The 18,577-nt window shown below is 45.4% G+C and overlaps 1 protein-coding gene across 4 annotated transcripts in view; it reads left to right on the top strand.

Annotated features, from left to right (window-relative positions):
- VIT (vitrin) overlaps nucleotides 1-5,621 on the top strand; it is a 105,482-nt gene extending 99,861 nt beyond the window's left edge. For all 4 annotated transcript variants that reach the window (XM_012653837.1, XM_012653836.1, XM_012653835.1 and 1 more), the window contains 2 exons: nucleotides 1,015-1,528; nucleotides 5,009-5,621. In XM_012653837.1, coding sequence (XP_012509291.1) covers nucleotides 1,015-1,528; nucleotides 5,009-5,187 — 693 coding nt within the window. In that variant the 3' untranslated portion in view covers nucleotides 5,188-5,621. The remainder of the gene's footprint in view (nucleotides 1-1,014; nucleotides 1,529-5,008) is intronic.
- Nucleotides 5,622-18,577: the final 12,956 nt, after the last annotated feature.

The following is an 18,577-nucleotide window of genomic DNA, read 5'->3' as shown; positions in this document are numbered from 1 at the left end:
ATTCATCTCAGTCTCGGCCCTCATCTCCCGTGCCGCCTAGTCCATGGAAAGTTATGTGAACCCCAGTTAGCTTTGTACAAGTCAATAAAAAAAATATTTCCTAGGAAAGTTCTAAGCTGTCTCTCTCTCTCTCTCTCTCTTTTTTTTTTTTAAATTATACAAGTTCACGTGTGGTCGTCGGGTCGGACTCCCTGTGACCCAAGACAGGGGTGAGGGAGAAACGCTGCACCTTAGGAACACCGGCCCGGTCCCAGGAGCACTCCAGCCAGTTTGCTCAGTGTTTATTTGCAGCTGCCTTCATTTTTTTTTTGGAACAAGCTTAGGCACAAGTAAATAAATATTCATTGGCCTGGAGGCAGGGTCGTCTGGAGGGCAGAGCTTGGGTGTTGAAGGTGGACAGATTTGTGTTCCAGTCTCAGGGACTCGGCGCAGTCCCTTCACAGCCGGCCTTCAGTTTATGTTCCTTCATGACAGGGGTTATAATTCCGCCTCGTAGGGTTTGGGTGGAGATTTAATGAGAGAATCTTTCCAAGGGCATCTAACGGACCCCTGACACATACAAGTCATTCAGTAACTATGGGACCCCTTCCCAATGGGCACAGGACTGCCTGGAAAACATTTCTTTAGTTGTTTCCTCTGTGTCTTCTGTTTTCCCAGTCAGAACAATCACTCTCTCTGATCCTGTCATGCGTTGGTGCCCACCAGTGCCAGTCCCATGGCTGGCTGCCGGTGCCATGAATCGAGGGGCTTGGCGAGGCAGAGACGTGAAGCTGAAATCAGTGATTTCCGTCTCCCCGTGAATTTGCTTAGTGGTCAGCTTTCCGCTAACGCAGAGACCCAGTCGAGCGAATAGGAGTGAGCCCAGAGATAACCTGGGGGTCTTCGCCTCTGTGAGTGTCTGGCGGGGTGAACTGAGATGGAGAGAGCAAGTGTCAGCTTCCTCACCAGCCCCCACCTGCGATCGCGGGTAACGGCGACCCTGACCTGGCTGGGACCCTCCCCTCTGTCTTCCAGGCTGTGTGCAGAACCAACGGCTTCTACTCGTTCCACGTGCAGAGCTGGTTCGGCCTCCACAAGACCCTGCAGCCCCTGGTGAAGCGGGTCTGCGACACCGAGCGCCTGGCCTGCAGCAAAACCTGCTTAAACTCGGCCGACGTCGGCTTCGTCATTGACGGCTCCAGCAGCGTGGGGACAGGCAACTTCCGCACCGTTCTCCAGTTCGTGGCCAACCTCAGCAAGGAGTTTGAGATCTCCGACACGGACACGCGCGTCGGGGCTGTGCAGTACACGTACGAGCAGCGGCTGGAGTTCGGGTTCGACAAGTACAGCAGCAAGGCCGACGTCCTCAACGCCATCAAGAGGGTGGGGTACTGGAGCGGAGGCACGAGCACAGGGGCTGCCATCAACTACGCCCTGGAACAGCTCTTCAAGAAGTCCAAGCCCAACAAGAGGAAGCTGATGATCCTCATCACCGACGGGAGGTCCTACGACGACGTCCGGATACCAGCCCTGGCTGCCCACCTGAAGGGTAAGCTGCGCCCGCCAGCCAGCCTGGGGCTGCGGCATCTCCGTGGGGCTTGGTGGGCCAGTGTGGCGGGAAGGTGCTGTCTTCTTGTGTATTAGTTTTGTCTACAACTTAATAAAATATTCAAGACCATCGGGAGAGCATCAGGGTTTAAACACTGCAGGCTCCTTGGAGTAGAAAGAGGGAACAAGGACAGGGCCACAAGGGAGTTTTGAAAGTGTAGGGACAAACCCAAGGATTTTTAATGACAGGAACATTAACCCTTTCCTCTATATCCCCCCTGCAAGCATTTCCCACCGGGGTGAGCTACATTAAAAAGAGGATTAGACTCATTACTGTATCTCTATTAAAGACACCAAATCTCTATCTCTATTGAAGATGCCAAATTGTGTTAGTACCTAAATCACCAAATTGTGTTAGTATCTTTTAAGGAAAAATAGTGTTTTTATGGAGATGTACTATTTTTGTAAGCTACTGTTAACCTGATGTTGGGGGTTTGGGGGAAACTTCAAAGAAATTTTGATTCAAAATATTTAAAGATGGCTGGGCACAGTGGCTCACACCTGTAATCCTAGCACTCTGGGAGGCCAAGGCAGAAGGATCATTAGAGGCCAAGAGTTCAAGACCAGCCTGAGCAAAAGCAAGACCCTATCTCTACTAAAAATAGAAAAATTAGCCAAGCATGGTGGCTTGTGCCTGTAGTCCCAGCTACTTGGGAAGGTGAGGCAGGAGAATCTTTTGAGCCCATGAATTGGAGGTTGCAGTGAGCTATGATGACACCACTGCACTGTAGCCCAGGTAACAGAGCAAGACACTGTCTCAAAAAAATATAGATATAGATATAGATATTTGCAGATAAAAATTCCTAAAAGGGCAACAGAAAGTTTAAAATATGAAAAATCAGCAAAATATTTTTGTAAATGTAAACATTTTGTAAATGTTTAGAAAATCAGTCACATTTATGCCTTCATTGTAGAATCTATGTATAATCACTATGCCATAAAATATCAAAAAAATATAAACTAGGAGAAAACCCAAAGTGATAACAACAGTAATAATAAAAGTAAAGCAAGTGGCCAGTGAACACCAAAGCCCTGTAAGTAAGTACTAGTGTGCAGCGCTCACTCAGTGCCGTGGTTGTGTTTTCTTCTTCTGAGCCTACATTTAATGTGGGTTATTTTGCAGGATTTTCTGTATTCTTGAAAGCTGCTTTAAATCCTTCCTAAAACAAGCCTTAATGAATCCGCAGTGCTGGCTTCTGGAAACCAAAGTAACCAGACACTGGGTTCAGGGAGAGTCTTCCCAGTGACTTACCCTCTGTGGGTCCTGTGGGGCACCCTCCTAGTGGTGGGGTGACTGATGGCCTGCGTGCCAGCGATCGCAGGGCCCTGGGGCTCATAGCAGCAGAGTGAAGATGTCCTGAGACTCAGAAGAAACCTGGCCCAAAGTGCGCGGGCAGAGCCGGATGGGCCCGCTCTCGACCGCAAGCCCAGGGCTCCCCTGCTTTCTCTGGGCATCCATCCCCAGCCCATTTTCAGCCCCAGCTTCTGTTGCTTTTGTGGAAGTACCTCCTTCAGGCCTCACCCAGAGGGTAACCTTGGCCTACTCATCAGGGAAAGTGAAGACTGCGGGGAGTGTCCTACGAGCTCTCAGGGTATCGTATTTGATCAGCCTTAATCAATCGGGACCAATAGATGCAAATGACATGCAGGCAGGTTCCTACTCAGCCTAACACCAAGATTTGTCTGCAATGTAACGAGCATTGTGTCCCTGGGAGTCTCTCAGTCAAGGCTGGGTGACCCTCTGTCAGAACTGCTAGGTGGAGGTTCCCTACGACTATGCTGGACTTGAGATCTGAAAAGCTAAATCTCTAATACTGTTTGTGTAGTTTTTATTAGGGGGCAGCCTTTCCATCTTTGAACAGAAAGGAGGGTACAGTCAGTCTAAGCCCAGCTCTGCAGCAAAGCTTCTTTCACTGCCACGTGGCAGCATCTTAAAGCCCAAAGCTGGCTACTCCTGATCTAGACAATATTCGGAGAAAATAACTTAGGTAAGAAAACGGACTGGCAGCTTAAATGCAGCTTAATGGATCACAGTCGAAAAGCAACTTAGACCGGAGCCATGCAAGGCACACACGGCTCTCCAGTCAACAGGCTGGGGCTCCCAGAGGACGCCAGAGACAGTGAGACGGGCCACTGTGGGGTGCGGGGGGCAGGTGCCTGGGCAGGACAGCCACACCCAGGCTCTGCCCTCTGCTTCATGGCTGTTTTCCTCACCCCACTCAGCCAGCCTGAAGGCAGTGTGGGAACAGGCTTTTGTAGAGTAAGGTCAAGCACCTGCTGACCAGCTGCCCCCGCTCCAAATCAAGAACCAGCATCCCAGGTGGGCTCCAAGTATTCCCACTGGGAATGGATGCCTAGTCTCTGAATCCTGTCCTCTCCTCCGAGGGACATCTTGCTCCGCATTGCAATGCAACACCTTCATTCTCACTCTACTCTTTCCCATTTGCAACTAGACATGCTCCAGTCCTGCCCCTCCTAAAACTAAAACATTCTCTTTGACCCTGTGTTCTGCTCCAGGTACCACTTGCCTTCTCCCCTTCACAGCCAACATTTGGGAGAGGATTAGCTGTCTGTGCTGACGCCACGTCTTCCCTTGTTTTTCTCACTCAACTCACAGGAGTTCATCTGGCTTCTTTGGCATCTCCTCCCCTTGAAACTGCTCTCACCAAGCTACCAACTGGTTTTGGTTTTGCTTTTTCTAAACCCACTGAACGCTTTTTGTTTTCATCTTACATGACCTCCGTGCAGCATCCAGCGTTGCTGGGCATCCCTTTTCCTTGTCTTGAACTCTCTCTTGACAGTGATGGAGCAGATGCAGGGTGACCATCTCTGTGGGGCCCTGGGCAAGTGCTCTTGCACTGAGAATGAGGTTGGATTCAATGGCTTATAAAGCCACCCTCAAGCCTAAAGAGATTCAATTCTCCTGCTTTAGTTGAAAAGAACTTGGGAACTAGCTTTTCATGCAGTTAAGACTCCCTGAGGTTTTGTTTGGCCTCCACATGGGTAAAACAAGCATGTGTCACAGAGTGTAATCTGCATGGCCCCAGAAGTTTCATTTGTCCCAAAATATCTTCCCCTCTTCTGCTCATGGGCATGAAATTCTTACCATGTATTTACTCCATTTTGTTCGTTTTTTTCCCCAAAAGACTATCAACTCCTGATATAGCAACTATATCAATTTTTTTTCTGTTGGCATATTGTGGATGCTCTAAACTACTTATTGAGTGAATGGATGAATAGCCTTATTTAGTCTTAATTCTGAAAACCTAGAGTCCTGTAAGGCTTTTTGTTTTTGTTTTGTTTGAGGAGCCCATTTCTGATGTTGGATTTGGTTTTGCCAACAGAGTCACAAGAAGGCAAGGGCTCACTAGCAGTACTTTTTCTTGAGGACATTTCCTTCATCTAATCTTTGTCCCCACAGGAGTGATCACCTATGCAGTAGGTGTTGCATGGGCTGCCCAGGAGGAGCTAGAAGTCATTGCCACTCACCCGGCCAGGGACCACTCCTTCTTTGTGGATGACTTTGACAACCTCTACCAGTATGTCTCCAGGATCATCCGGAACATTTGTACAGAGTTCAACTCACAGCCTCGGAACTGAAATCAGAGCAGGCAAAGCACCAGCAAATGCTGCTTTGCTCACTGACTCTTTGGACGATGTCCAATGCCACACAGGGTGCACACGGGGCAGCAAGGCTTGGACGGGGCTTGGGGAAACAGATGCACTGTTGTTATTCTTTGCCATCATGGTTTTTCATCCTTCAAAACTTGGAGTTAGAAAGATGATCACCAATTTGTAGAATGATCCAAAATTATACATTATTTTGAGGGTGCTGGGGGTTTTACATTTTGACAATTATTTTCAAAATAAACATTCAGAATAGAGTGCAACACTTATGATGGGCTTAAATAGAGCTTTTGTGAGATTTTGTTATTTTTATTTATCATTAGAACTCTGTAGCCCTCAGCAAGTTTCATTTTTGTCATGACAATGTTGGAGTTGCTTAATTAAATGTTTAAAAGGATTACATGCAATATTTCTGGCTGTGTCTTGTGTAGCGTACACAGGGTTTGTCATGCGGCCATCCTCTCCTTTTCTCATTTCCCAGAGCACTCGCCGTGGGCTCACTCCTGGCCCAATGTGACAACACACCCACGGAGGTGCAGAGAAAATGTGCAGCGGCATAGCTTGTCCTGATATCTCCTCCCCCCGTCCCCTCCCCCCAAATATTGTCTGAATCCACAAATACGTGCAACATACTGCTTTAGGAGCAGTTGGTGCTGGAGGACCAAGTTGATCTTGCTTCAAAGTGGTGCCGTAGGCTGCGCATTAGAATCCCTTGGGAGACTAAAATGCTGGTTCCCAGGCCCCATCCCAACACCGGTGAAATCTAAGTCTCTAGGATTGAAGCCTAAACACTGTCATGTTTTAAGAGCTCTCTGGTGATTTTTATATGCTGCCAGGATTTAGAAACACTGAGCTACCTCTGAGAAGTTAGTGTTTCCTGGGAGAGCATCTATTTCTGCCTGTTTTCCTGTGTCCATCCTGTTTAGCATTTGTTCTGGATTTTTCATTTGTTAACTAGGTATTATTACTGATAGTTGCCTAAGCTGGGATAAGTTTGGTTGAACTTCACTTTTTACTTCCAGCTTCTCCAAGAACTCATCTATCCAGATGTGCAATACTTGTGCGATAGGTAAATGTTCAAAAGAATCATAGAGATGATGTAATTGATAGGTTATGTTTTATAAAAATGTGTGCTGAAGAATACTACTCTGAATGGAGGCAAAAAGATAGTAATTGTGTCAATACTTAGGACAAAATATTTACATAAAAAATTAGAATCGAGAATATCATCCAATTAGCAGAATTTGTACAGAGCTCACTGAATCTCTTAGTACCTGGAGAGAGAGTATATTGTCAATTAAAAATATTGTGGTCTACAGAGAAGAATCAATTAAAGATGTCAGCAATTTCAAATTTGTCAGCCATAATATAGTTTGAATGTAATTGCAAACAGTTTTGTCCCAAAACTTCAAAATATGAGAAAACTATTTTTAAAAAGAAAACTCTTCAGAAAGATACCAGTGGCACTCTATTATATTAGTGGCAGACTCAGCTAACAAACTAATTAAAAAACTTAAATAAGGACTAGGAACAATTATTCTGCCTATGTTTTTGAATGTGAAGATAATCCCCATAAAGGAATTTTCCAATACTGCTTTAATGTATAAGTTATTTTGATTTTCTTCAAATTTATTTTGGAAAATGATTTTCAAATACAGTTATTTTATAGGGACCTTCATATAAAAACCAATTTGTAATCAATAAGTAATTATTTCCAAAATTTTAATTATTTTGGTATCCTCTTTTGTTCACAAAACTGTCCCCAGTTTGGAAAATAAATTATATGGCCATCCTAGTTATAGGTATTATAATTTTGAAGATAAATGAAACCTCTTCCAATGGGCCCATTGTCTACATGGTATCAACAAATATTTGAGTGTGTATGTACTGTGTGGAGGAAGGGATCATAGGCATGAGGTGGTTGAGATGCCAAGAGGCTACAGTGTCATCAGAATTGTCCATGTGGATGTTCAAGTCACCAAAGATAGTGACAGGAGTTGGGATGGAGGGAGAAATAGTGAGCCAGGCTCTGGTATCTTCCTAAAATGGGAAGGAATGACTGGAAGGTTGGGAGAAGATAGCAGTGACAGGATGAGGGGCTGTATTCAGAGGAGAGATCTTCAAGGGAGCTGGAGCTTTGAGGGACGGAGGAAGGGGTGACTTGGGAGGGACAATGGGGCAAAGAGCAGACCTAGCCCCATTCCAGGCCTGAGATACATGGGCTGAGACAGAACAAACAGCCTCCGCTTGGGTGGTTGCAGGAGAAGACCTGGTTTCAGGTAAGTGTGGCAAGACGGTGAGGGGACTGAGGCTTTTGGGAGTTGCTAACAAGAGAGTGGAGCTTCCTGAGTTCTAGTGGGAAGGTTGGGTGGAGAGTGGGGTGGGGTCAAATCAGGGTTTGCACAGGGCAGTTTGGAGATAATGGTTCTCGGGATGTTGGACAATGTGGAAGTCTTGGATATAACCGCCACCTGGTACAACCTAAACCGTGCCCAACACTGCTGAGGCAGGACTAAAATCTTAACCCTGGAAACAAAACCTTAGAGGCAATCTATGTCAATCCATCAAACTTCAAAAGAGGAAACCCAGGCCAGAAGAAGGTTGTGTAGATATGGAGGGTCAGAACTAGAATTTGGATCTGTCTGCCAATCGGGTGGGTCATGTGACCACCTTTTGTTGGGGTCAGAGCCCCCCACCTCATGCCCAGCCCCAGCCCCACCCAGTTCTGCACATTCCTCGGCTCTGGTCCAGCCTTTGCAGAGAGCTTTCTGGGTCCTTCAGACTTTAGAACCAATCTCCTAAGGCAACTCTATCTTTCATGGACTCGATAAGAACAAAAAAAACTCTTTCATGCCCTTTTTTCTCAAAGTCAAACAATACAAGCCAACAAGGAACATCAGTACAGCTTCTCTGGGTGTATATGATATCTAAACTCCACTTGACTTAATTTTCCTACTTCTCAGGAGTTAAGGCCTTTTAGTAGAAATTTCTTTGCTTAGGCTCAAAGTTTTGCAACAAGGATCTGCTAAAAATTTCTAGCCAGACTGATAGGATTTAGATATTTCTTATTTCTCTGGGTTCTTTATATCCTTTTGAACAGGGCAAAATCTCCAGTCTTAGTCTATTTTGTGCTGCTATAAAAGAATACCTGAGACTGGATAATTTATAAAGAAAAAGAGGTTTGTTTGGTTCAGGATTCTGATGTCCGGAAAAGTTCAAGATTGGGTATTAGGTGAGGGCTTCAGGCTGCTTCCACTCATGGCAGAAAGCAAAGGGGAGCTGGCATGTGCAGAGATCACGTGATGAGAGAGGAAGCAAGAGAGAATGAGAAAGGAAGGAGGTGAAAGAAAGGAGGTGCCAGGCTCTTTTTAACAACCAGCTCTCTCAGGAACTACTAGAGTGAGAACTCATTCACCACTCCACCACCCCCAGGGAAGGCATTAATCTATTCACGAGGGATTCACCCCCCTGACCCAAACACCTCCCATTAGGCCCCACCTCCTACAATAGGGATCAAATTTCAACATGAGATTTGGAGGGGACACACATCCAAACTATAGCACCTCCATAGAGTAAGTTTCCCAGCAGCAGCCTCAGGGGGCCGGCATGAGTTTATAGAAAAGATAAAGCTTCCGTGTCCAAGGATTTTCCAGCCTAAGAAAAGGAGTTTCCAAATAATGTTTTCTAGTTAAAATTCTATGAGAAGCTCTCCCCTTAGATTACTAATATATAAATATAGTAAGTACGAAATATGCTTGAAAGCACGAATTCAATTACTTTGGAAAGAGACATTTATTCAAGTAATGCCTTTGAGGAATTCACAGTCCATTGAGAAACCACACACAAATGAATAATTAAAATTATATAATTACTATCATGGGATTATGCACAAGGTACATGACTGGTGATTTCAAACAACCTCATGAGAAAGAAAGTCATAATAACGCCTAACAGTGAATGTTTGTCATATGTTGAGTGTTGTTCTAAGGGCTTCACATGTATTAACTCACGTATCCCTATGATTTGCTGTGAGTGATTGTCTTAGTCCATTTTATGCTGCTATAACAGAATACCTGAGACTGGAATGGCAAGAGAGAGGAGAGAGAGAAAGGAGCCTGAACTCATCCTTTTATCAGGAATCTACTCCCACCGTAACAAACCCACTCCTGAGATAACTCCATTAATCCATCAATTAGGGCAGAGCCCTCATGACCTAATCACCTCTCCGAGGTCCCACCTCTCCACACTGTTGCATTGGGGATTAAGTTTCCAGCACATGAACTTTGGGGGACACATTCAAACCTTACCAGAGATACTATTCTTATTCCCATTTTACGATCATGCAACTGAGGCATGGAGATACCAGGTAACTTGCCCAAGGTCACAGAGCTGGTATGAGGTACATTCAAAAATTAAGTCCAGGCAGCCTGACTCTAGGCTCTACATACTTAACCACTTGGCTTCTTATAATGATGGCACATGAAACCACCAGAGTGACTGCATAAAGGAGAGTGAGATTGATGATTTAAAATATACGTATAATTCCACAGAGTGTACTCTCTGGGTCTATTAAATGTACAATGTGAACAGAGTCTGTTAAATGTCCAATGCAAACTCCACTTCCCCCATCACGCCTCCTGATTCTCTGGACAGCCACCCTGTCCTCACTTAAAGTGGGTGGTTTTAATCTACTGTCCACAGTCCCTATGGATTACTGAACACACTGGGCTCCCCTATCATCTTGATAAACTACTCATCCTTCGAGTCACAGTTCAAATGCCACCTCCTCCTTGGAGCCATCTCTGAAATTCTCAGATAGACTTAGGCTTTCTGGATACAGAATCCTGACCCACCCACTCTCCAGAGACCTCCTTTTTGGGACACAACCTACACAAGTCATTAAAGACATGGACCCCAGCAAATGACAACTTTGAATTTAAGGCACCCAACAGTGCAAGCCCGTAATACAATGGCACTGGTAGAATGAGAGGCAGATATTTCAGGAAGAAAGAAACAGAATGTGATGGCAAGAGAAGGAGGGGCTTTAATTCCATCCAGAATGTACCACCCTTTCCAATGCCTCCTACGTTCCTTACTGTGTGTTACCATCACTTGCTTTTCCAGGCCCAGAATCTTCTTTGGGTATCTACCCACAGGGTACTTATGTCCCTCACCTTCTGCCCTCATTTCTCCTGCAGAAATGAAAAATGAAAGCCCCTCTTCCCGTTTACCTTCCTGGGTTTCATTCAACAAACATGGTTTATGTACCTACTATGTGCCAGGTACTGGGGGCACTGGAGTACAAAGGGGAAAATGACTCAGTTCCTGCCCAAGAAGCTGATAGGCTAGTGTGAAAGAGACACGAATAAACAGATAGCATCTGACCAATGTGGCAGGTGACAAGCACGCTTGGGAAGGCTTCCTGGGCTGGGTTTTCTGGGAGGAGTCCATGTCAGCCAGGTGAAGAAAAGTGGAAAGGCGTCCCAGCAGAGGGAAGGATAGCAGCAAAAGCAAGAAGGTATGAACAGTGTAGGGCACAGAGAGAATGGAACTGGAGACAAAGGTGTCAGGAAATGAAGCTGAGGAGAGAGGCAGGGGCCAGGGCACGGAAGACTATGTAGGTTAAGGTTCTCTCGGTTGCAAGCAACAGAAACCTAATTTGTAGTAGCTCAAGCAAAGGGAGAACTTTGGAAGGAAACCGAAGTAACTAACTCATGAACCCCCAAGGCCAGGGAGACAGCAGAGCTTCAGGAATGGGTCAAGGGACAGGAACAGGACCGGAGAACCCTCTCATTCTACCCTCCTCCAGAATGAGCTCCCTGTGGAAATTGGCAAACAACTCTGGAGAGAAGGAATGGAGTGGAACTTCCCTCTCCTTGGGGGTTGACCTCACGCAGCCCCTCAGCAAGGCCACCCAGCAGTCCAGGCTGGCGTGGCTGGTCGAGGATGAGCACGCACATCGCTCTGTCTCATAGGCTAACAACCTTTTGAGGTTCCTTGAAAGTTGCTTTGAACACCAGTGAACACATGTCTTCAAGTTCTCGAGTTTTGGCAAACCAAGTGCAGGCTGAGTGGTAGTCTTCCAGCTCTGCCGTCGTCCTTTGTTTTGCTTAGAAGCTTGACCCGGGAAAGCAAGTGACTACCTCTCTAAAACTCCCACTCACGTCCCTTGGCCTCGACGACCACAGGACATTACTGTTTGTACACCACCGGCTGTTGAAAGGCTGTGCAGACAGACTGTCAGGGAGGCAGATGGGATGCTTCTGGGGTCCACTGTTTCTAGTATGAAGGCTTCACGGAAGAGAAATGTCCTGTCTAAATAACCATCCACGTGGAAAACAAGTAAGGTTGAAAGACCACAATTTCAAGAAAGTCTTTCCTTTTTTTTTTTTCAATGTCCTTTAATTGAAAAATACTGAGCTGAACTTTATCCCTGCCGTCCCTCTTATACAAACGGGGCCTCTAGGCCATATGCTGCCCAAGTAAGCAAATACTGCACTTGGCTTGGCAGCTGAGACTCTGCTATAAAAAACACAATTTCTGCTGAATAGGTCCTTTCTGCGACTGCTCCAGCCTCACACTTGGTTGAGGTGAGCAGGGCGTATCCAGGTTAATGGCAAACTGGAATCTGGGTTCTCGACAAAGAGCCTTTGCATGACTGCCCAAGGCACAGAAACTGGGAGGGTCCGGGAGCCGTAGAAATGGTGCAAACACCAAAACAAGACCCAAGATCCATTTAATTGTTGTTGGCCTGACTTCCCAAGGCATCTGTGAACCTGTATCCCACTATCGTGATATTGATTTTTTCCAATTACCTTATTAAGTCTACAAGTTCTTGAAATCACAGTGAAAGGGAGTTTCTTTCCAACCTCAATAGGAGAGTTGTACCGCATTTTAAAGCCAAAGAGGGAACAGGGACAAGTTGAAAGGTTGCAAAACCACTGTGGTAATCACTGTCTAAAATATGCACCAAGCAAAATAAATGAGCAGACGGAGTTTTCGAAAGGGCAGAGTGTCAGTGTAATTTATTTTCTCCTAAGAAAATACCCTCGTTGAATCGGGAGACAACTGCAGTGTGGAAACTGCGGGGAGCTTTCCAGCTCTGTGACCTAAATGCAAGGCCTGGAACACCCACAGGCCTCTTGTTTCTACCTTCAGAGAGGGGCGTTCTCCTGAAGTGGAAAGTGAAGCTTTCATCCCGGAGACGTTCTAATCCTGGACAGTCAGCAAAGTTCTCCGAGGCAAAACAGTGGCGGCGCCGTGGCAGCCTTGGGGAGGAATTGCCCACGTGGGCAGCAGCCAAGACTGTCCTGGCAGGACCCGCAGGCTTGTTTGGGAGCAGATCTCAGGCAGCCCTCAGAGAACCCCAAAATACTTGACCCCGTGGTCTGCCAGTGAGGGCAAGCCACTACCACTGAGTAGTTATTATCCTTATGACTTCGTTTGCACTGACAGGCTGAAGAGCCCTAGGGAAATTCTGGTGACAATGGTAAAATCAATCATTAGCATCGGTTATGAAGTCCCAGTGTGCCACGAAGTGAACTAGCAGCTTTATACTATCGCTGAATACACACGAAATTCATGTAGTTGCATAAATGTGTACCTTGAAACCATTCTTCTTCCATACTTCATTCGGGAGAGATTGGTTTTGAATGACAATCAACGCTAACTGGGCATCAGCCGTGTGCCGAACGTATTTTCATAATTCGTTACATCCTCAATTAGTATTCCCTGTTTTCCAATGAAGACAGTGAGACACAGAGAGGTTAAGGAGTTGCCCAAGGTCACACAGTGGGTAGGAAGGAGAGTTGGACTCGAGTCCAGATTCAGTGCTGTCTTCATGAGTGCACATCCACCTTGCCCTCTCTGCCTTTTCCTCCCTCTTCTCACCTGTGAGTCACCAGCCACTTTGCCCTCAGCCCTGTTTCCCTCTTCTCCCCCACCCCTGCTACCTACCTTCTTTTCAGTCTCACAGCAGAGAACCATCTTTTCAGCGGCACATATTTTGTCCCTGTGTTTTTGCTCTACTTTCTACCCTGCAACATAGAATCCCAGATCTTGGAAGGCTGGAAAGTTACTTAGAAGTTGTCGTTTGCCTTTTGCCTTCTGTGTCCTTTGTCATGTTTCCCTGATCAGGACACAGAGTTGCTTGCCAGGCCAGATGACGTTAGTCCATTTGCTGACAGGTTCTTAAGATGGTTTCACACGGAATGAGGGGCAGAGACTGCGCATGCTCTGGACAGCTGGAGGGTGAAAGGGAAAGGCAGGAGTCCTACTGTTGGAACCCTTCTTTTAATTTTAGAGAAAAAATATTTGATTAACAAATTGTTTTGAATTTCAAGGGCCTCTGAACATCTTCAAAAACTAAGCAGTTTAGTTTAGTTGATTCGAAAAATTTTTCTTGACCCAACTCTAATGGTATCTGAGGATAATTTCCCTGGGTGCAAGCCAGTTCAGGAGGCACCCTCCAATCCAGGCTCCAGGGTAAAAACCCTTCCCATATCCAGGTCCTTCCACAGAGCACAGCGCGGTGGCAGCTACAGGGAAACAGCTCGCCCTGCTGCCCTGCAGCCTTGCACCACGTGGCACGTGGACAAGGCCCGACTGCAGTCTGACTCCAGTCTTGATGGAATGTCCTGAGATCATCCCCGAAACACGGCAAGGCAGGCAGTTTGTGAGGAGCTGTCACAAGGCCACTTTCGTCCACATTTCTATCTGTGGGAGGCTTCCCCAAAGCACTTTCTTTTCAGCCTCCCTCGTTTCAGCGAAGCCTGGGACTCCACACCTCACTCCTCCTTTAGGATACAGCTGCAGGCTACAACATGAATTCACTGCCTTCTAGAATTGGTGCCCCGACACGCATGATGCCGCTCACCTGGCTCCTCTTCTCTGGGTGGTGTCCTGTGGGACAAGGGAGTTAACACCACGCTGTCCTTGCTTTTGCTGACTATGTACGTAATAACAATCTGAATCCATTTGAGTTCAAACCTGCAGCTGAGTGGCAGGCCCACCCAGCCATGGCAGGAATCTCTCTTTCGCAGGAACTGCTTGACCACTTGACAGCAGCTGTTGTTTTCCTTGTTTTTTGTTTTGTTTTTTTTGTTGTTGTTGTTGTTGGGCTTTTTTAAGATAGAGTCTCGCTCTGTTTCCTGGGCTAAAGTGCCGTGGCGTCATCGTAGCTCACTGCAACCTCAAACTCCTGGGCTCAAGCCATCCTCCTGCCTCAGCCTCCTCAGTAGCTGAGACTACAGGTGTGCACCACCACGTCCAGCTAATTTTTTTCTATTTTTAGTTGCTCAGCTAATTTCTTTCTATTTTTATGCTGAGGCTGGTCTGGAACTCCTGACCTCAAGTGATCCTCCTACCTCAGCCTCCCAGAGTGCTAGGATGACAGGCGTGAGCCAGCACGCCCGGCCCCAACAGCAGCTGTGTTTTAGGTGCCCTAGGAAGCCCTCCACACCACATTGTCTCCCAGGAGGTTTCTGAACACCCCTATCCTGCACGTTCATAACAATGCCCAATCCTGCCCCTGCTGCAAATGATCTGCCGGGGACTGGGAAACTGCTTCTTACTACAAAGCAAAGTGCAGAAAGAAGAATCCTCTCTTCAGATCTCTGAACGTTTGCAATGAAATGGCCTTTACCATACTGGGGGTGCCCTGAAAGCCTCTGGGCCGGGACGGGGTATAGGTTTTGCCTTGGCAGATCAAGTAGTAGTAGTGACTAAAGAATCATAAGAAGAAATATTCTGAATTTTTAAGATTCTCTTAAAGGGGTGCTAAAATCTAATTTCCATGTCTGTCATGGGAGAGTGACGGGGCAGTGTCAGCTCTCATAGTTGGTATTTACCCGTCTCTAAGGCTTAAGGAACAAGGCAGCATCTTGAAGAAGCACACGTGGGGAATTCAAAGAGAGCTTTCTTAGCTTTTCTTCCTGAATAAGGCATGGCCTATAAATTCTCTTAAACGGATCTCTTTATTTGCTGGAAAATATTAGGAATGGAGAAAATTAGTTTTACTTTAGTTTGATTCCTTTTCTAAGGAGGTTTCCAAATAAATCACCTGGAAACATTCAGGTTATGAATGTTTCTGAACCAAGAGGTCTTTGTAATGTGTTGCTTTTGGTCACCAGGTCCAGAATTCTCCACAGTGAAGTTTCTCGCTATGCCGCAGGCGAGGCACTGTTAACAACTGCCCTAGGTTTGCAGGGGGGTGGGATGATGGAAAAAGGAATTGAGAAATTGGCCGTTACAATATTGTTGGAATCATAATGTCAAACCTTGCTAATCCACATGTAGGTTGACATGGATTCGCTTCCACTACAGCTTTCAGCTCATCATTATCCACCCTGGTCTCAGGTCGCCCACATGGCTCATTTTCAAGATTAAAATCACCAGAATGGAACTTCTCAAACCATTGGCATACTGTGCATTCATTAGCCACATCCTTCCCAAATACTTTGTTGATATTTCGAGCTGTCTGCACTGCATTGGTTCCACGATAGAACATATTTGAAAATAACACAAACTTTTGACTTCTCCATGTATTCACAAAAATTGCTCTAAAAAAATTTTGAAAGATAATCACAAGCCAAAACATGTGTTTGAAAGACTGAGGATGTATCTTCACAATAAAAATACAACAAGAAGTGTTAAAGTAAAATGTCAGAGATATCAACTGTCAAAATTAGTACTTAAGGAAATTGGACATTTCATACTTAATAACCTAATTTTGTAACAGAGAAAATGCAAAATAGGAATGAATGCCTAAAGAGAGTTGTGGCAGAGAGCATTTGTTGACTAAAACTCCTTCCTTGCTGTTTTTTACCACAGAGGTAGCAAAGTGAGATTCTCATTTTCTCAGCATCCCTTACATGTAGAGGAGGCCAATGAGATATGCAAGGAAGTGCGCTGGGAGGCCCCTTAGATTTCCTTTGTCATCTGTCATCAGTCAGCTTGAGCAGCCATAACAAAATAACATAGACTGGGTGGTTTAAATAACCAGAATTTACTTCTCACAGTTCTGGAGGTTAGAAGCCCAAGATCAGGTTGCCAGCATGTTGAGTTCTGGTGAGGGCTCTCTTTCTGGCTTGCAGACAGAGCTGCCTTCTTGCTGTGTCCTCATATGGCAGGTAAAGACAGCAAGCTCTCTGGTGTCTCTTCTTCTAAGGGCACTAATTCCAGTATGAAGGTCCCACCTTCGTGACCTCATCAAAACCTAATTACCTCCTGTGATATTATGATGTAATAAGAAATATATATTTTTGCCAGCAACTGGCACAGAGCATCTAAAACCCTTGGAATTTCCTGACTGATAGGGGTGAGAGGGCCACCTTTTGTTATTCACAGTAAGTCTCTTTCAACTATATCTGAATTTATGCTAATGAGGTGACTCTTAGAGGATGGGATCTCATTGCCAGGAGAACCAACTACATGATTGGAGGGTTGAAACTTTCCCTCTGGGAAGGGAAGAGGAGCTGGAGATTGAGCATAATCACCAATGGTTAATGGTTTAATCAATCATGCTCAATGGAACTTCCTAAAAACCCTAAATGAAATGGCTCAGAGAGTATCTGGGTTGGGCACATTAAGGTATGGGGAAGGTGGAGCACCCAGAGAGGACACCACATACCCCAATCCCATACTGTCCCCTATGCATCTCTTCCATGTGGCTATTCCTGAGTTGCATTATCCCTTATAATAAACTAGTAACTGTAAGTAAAGTGCCTTCCTGAGTTTTAGGAGTCATTCTAGTAAATTATCAAACCTGAGGAGAGGATCATGGGAAACCTTGATTTGGTTGGGCAGTAGCAACGTGGGACTTCAGATGAGCATATGAAGTAGGGACAGTCTCATGGAACTGAGCCCTTTAACTTCTGAGATCTGGCATTAAGTAGACAGGTCAGGTATGGTAGCTCACGCCTGTAATCCTAGCACTCTGGGAGGCTGAGGTGGGAGGACCCCTTGAGATCAAGAGTTCGAGACCAGCCTGAGCAAAAGTGAGACCCATCTTTACTAAAAATAGAAAAAAGTGTTGCATGCCTGTAGCGCCAGCTACTCAGGAGGCTAAGGCAGGAAGATTACTTGAGCCCAGGAGTTTGAGGTTGCTGTGAGCCAAGGCACTCTAGCCCAGGAGACTCTGTCTCAAAAAAAAAAAATGCCTCTAAATAGACAATGTCAGAATTAAACTGTAGGACACCCAACTGGTGTCCTGAGACAGTTGGAGAATTGCTTGGTATGGAAAAAAAAAACACACATTTGGTGTCGGAAATGTGTGAGTAGAGAAATGGTTTTTTAATTTTCCTCCCAAAGGCCCCGTCTCCAGACACCATCACACTGGAGTTTAGGGCTTCAACATATAAATTTCAGGAACTCACAATTCAGTCCATAGCACTGTTAAAAGGTGAAAGGCACTAATTAGCCTGCCCTTCCTGTTTTTACCTTCTTGGCCTTGAATTGGGATAACATAACTATTATGTTATTATGAGAGCCATATCGAAGCCATACAAGAGATAGAAAACTAAAGATGACAGAAAAGCAATACAAAAAGAACCTGGGTCCTTCTTGATATTTTTGAACAGCAAACGCAATGCCAACAACTGCCTTCCTCTGGACTTCTTGTCATAGAAAACCCCAACTGGTTTAAAAGGCCATTATCTGTTGGGTTTTCTCACATGGAGGCTAATTCCATTCCTTGCTGATATAGAAGGTAAATTGTCGCTCCATAAGTTAATATAACTATATTAGAGACAGAAATGGTCTCAGGAGTTTTGCAGGGCTTTGCCCCGAAGGAATATGTGAATGTGTTAGTTTGCATATCAAAAGCTGCTTCACCTCAGGAGGGCATCTCAAAGGTCAGTAGCAGCTGCTTTCCAAGGTGATGCTGCAGTCTCAAACCTGTGGTTCTCCCCTGCTTTGAACAACAAAGCAGGTCTGCAAGGAGCCACAGGATGAGAGCTGATCAAAGAATGCCCACTCCAAGAGACAGACACCTGTGGCTAAAAACAATAAGCCCAAGGGACAGTTCCTGCTCAACTTCTGATCACCTGTCTCCATTTGCAATAACTAGATAAAGAAATATGGAGCCACTATATCTCTGTCTGGCCCTTCCATTAAGTGATAGCTTTATCTTAGAACTTAGAAATTTATCTTTGAAAGATTTTGTAAACATTTGTTCACGCAGATAGAGTTAGTTAAGGGATCTAAAGAAGCCTTTTGAAATATTTTTAACCTAAAATGAACTACCTGTTATTATGTAAATCTGTTACCCCTGGCAACTGATCACTGTACCTATAAATACCCATGTAAAACTTCATTCGTGGCCTTACAATTCTTGGAGATATTCGTAAGGACCCTTGAATACCCC

This window comes from Propithecus coquereli, unplaced genomic scaffold, assembly GCF_000956105.1.
Source record: "Propithecus coquereli isolate 6110/MARCELLA unplaced genomic scaffold, Pcoq_1.0 Scaffold43, whole genome shotgun sequence".
Classification (NCBI taxonomy): domain Eukaryota; kingdom Metazoa; phylum Chordata; class Mammalia; order Primates; family Indriidae; genus Propithecus; species Propithecus coquereli.
The sequence above is the reverse complement of the archived record's forward strand: the minus strand, read 5'-3'. Positions and strand labels throughout refer to the sequence as shown.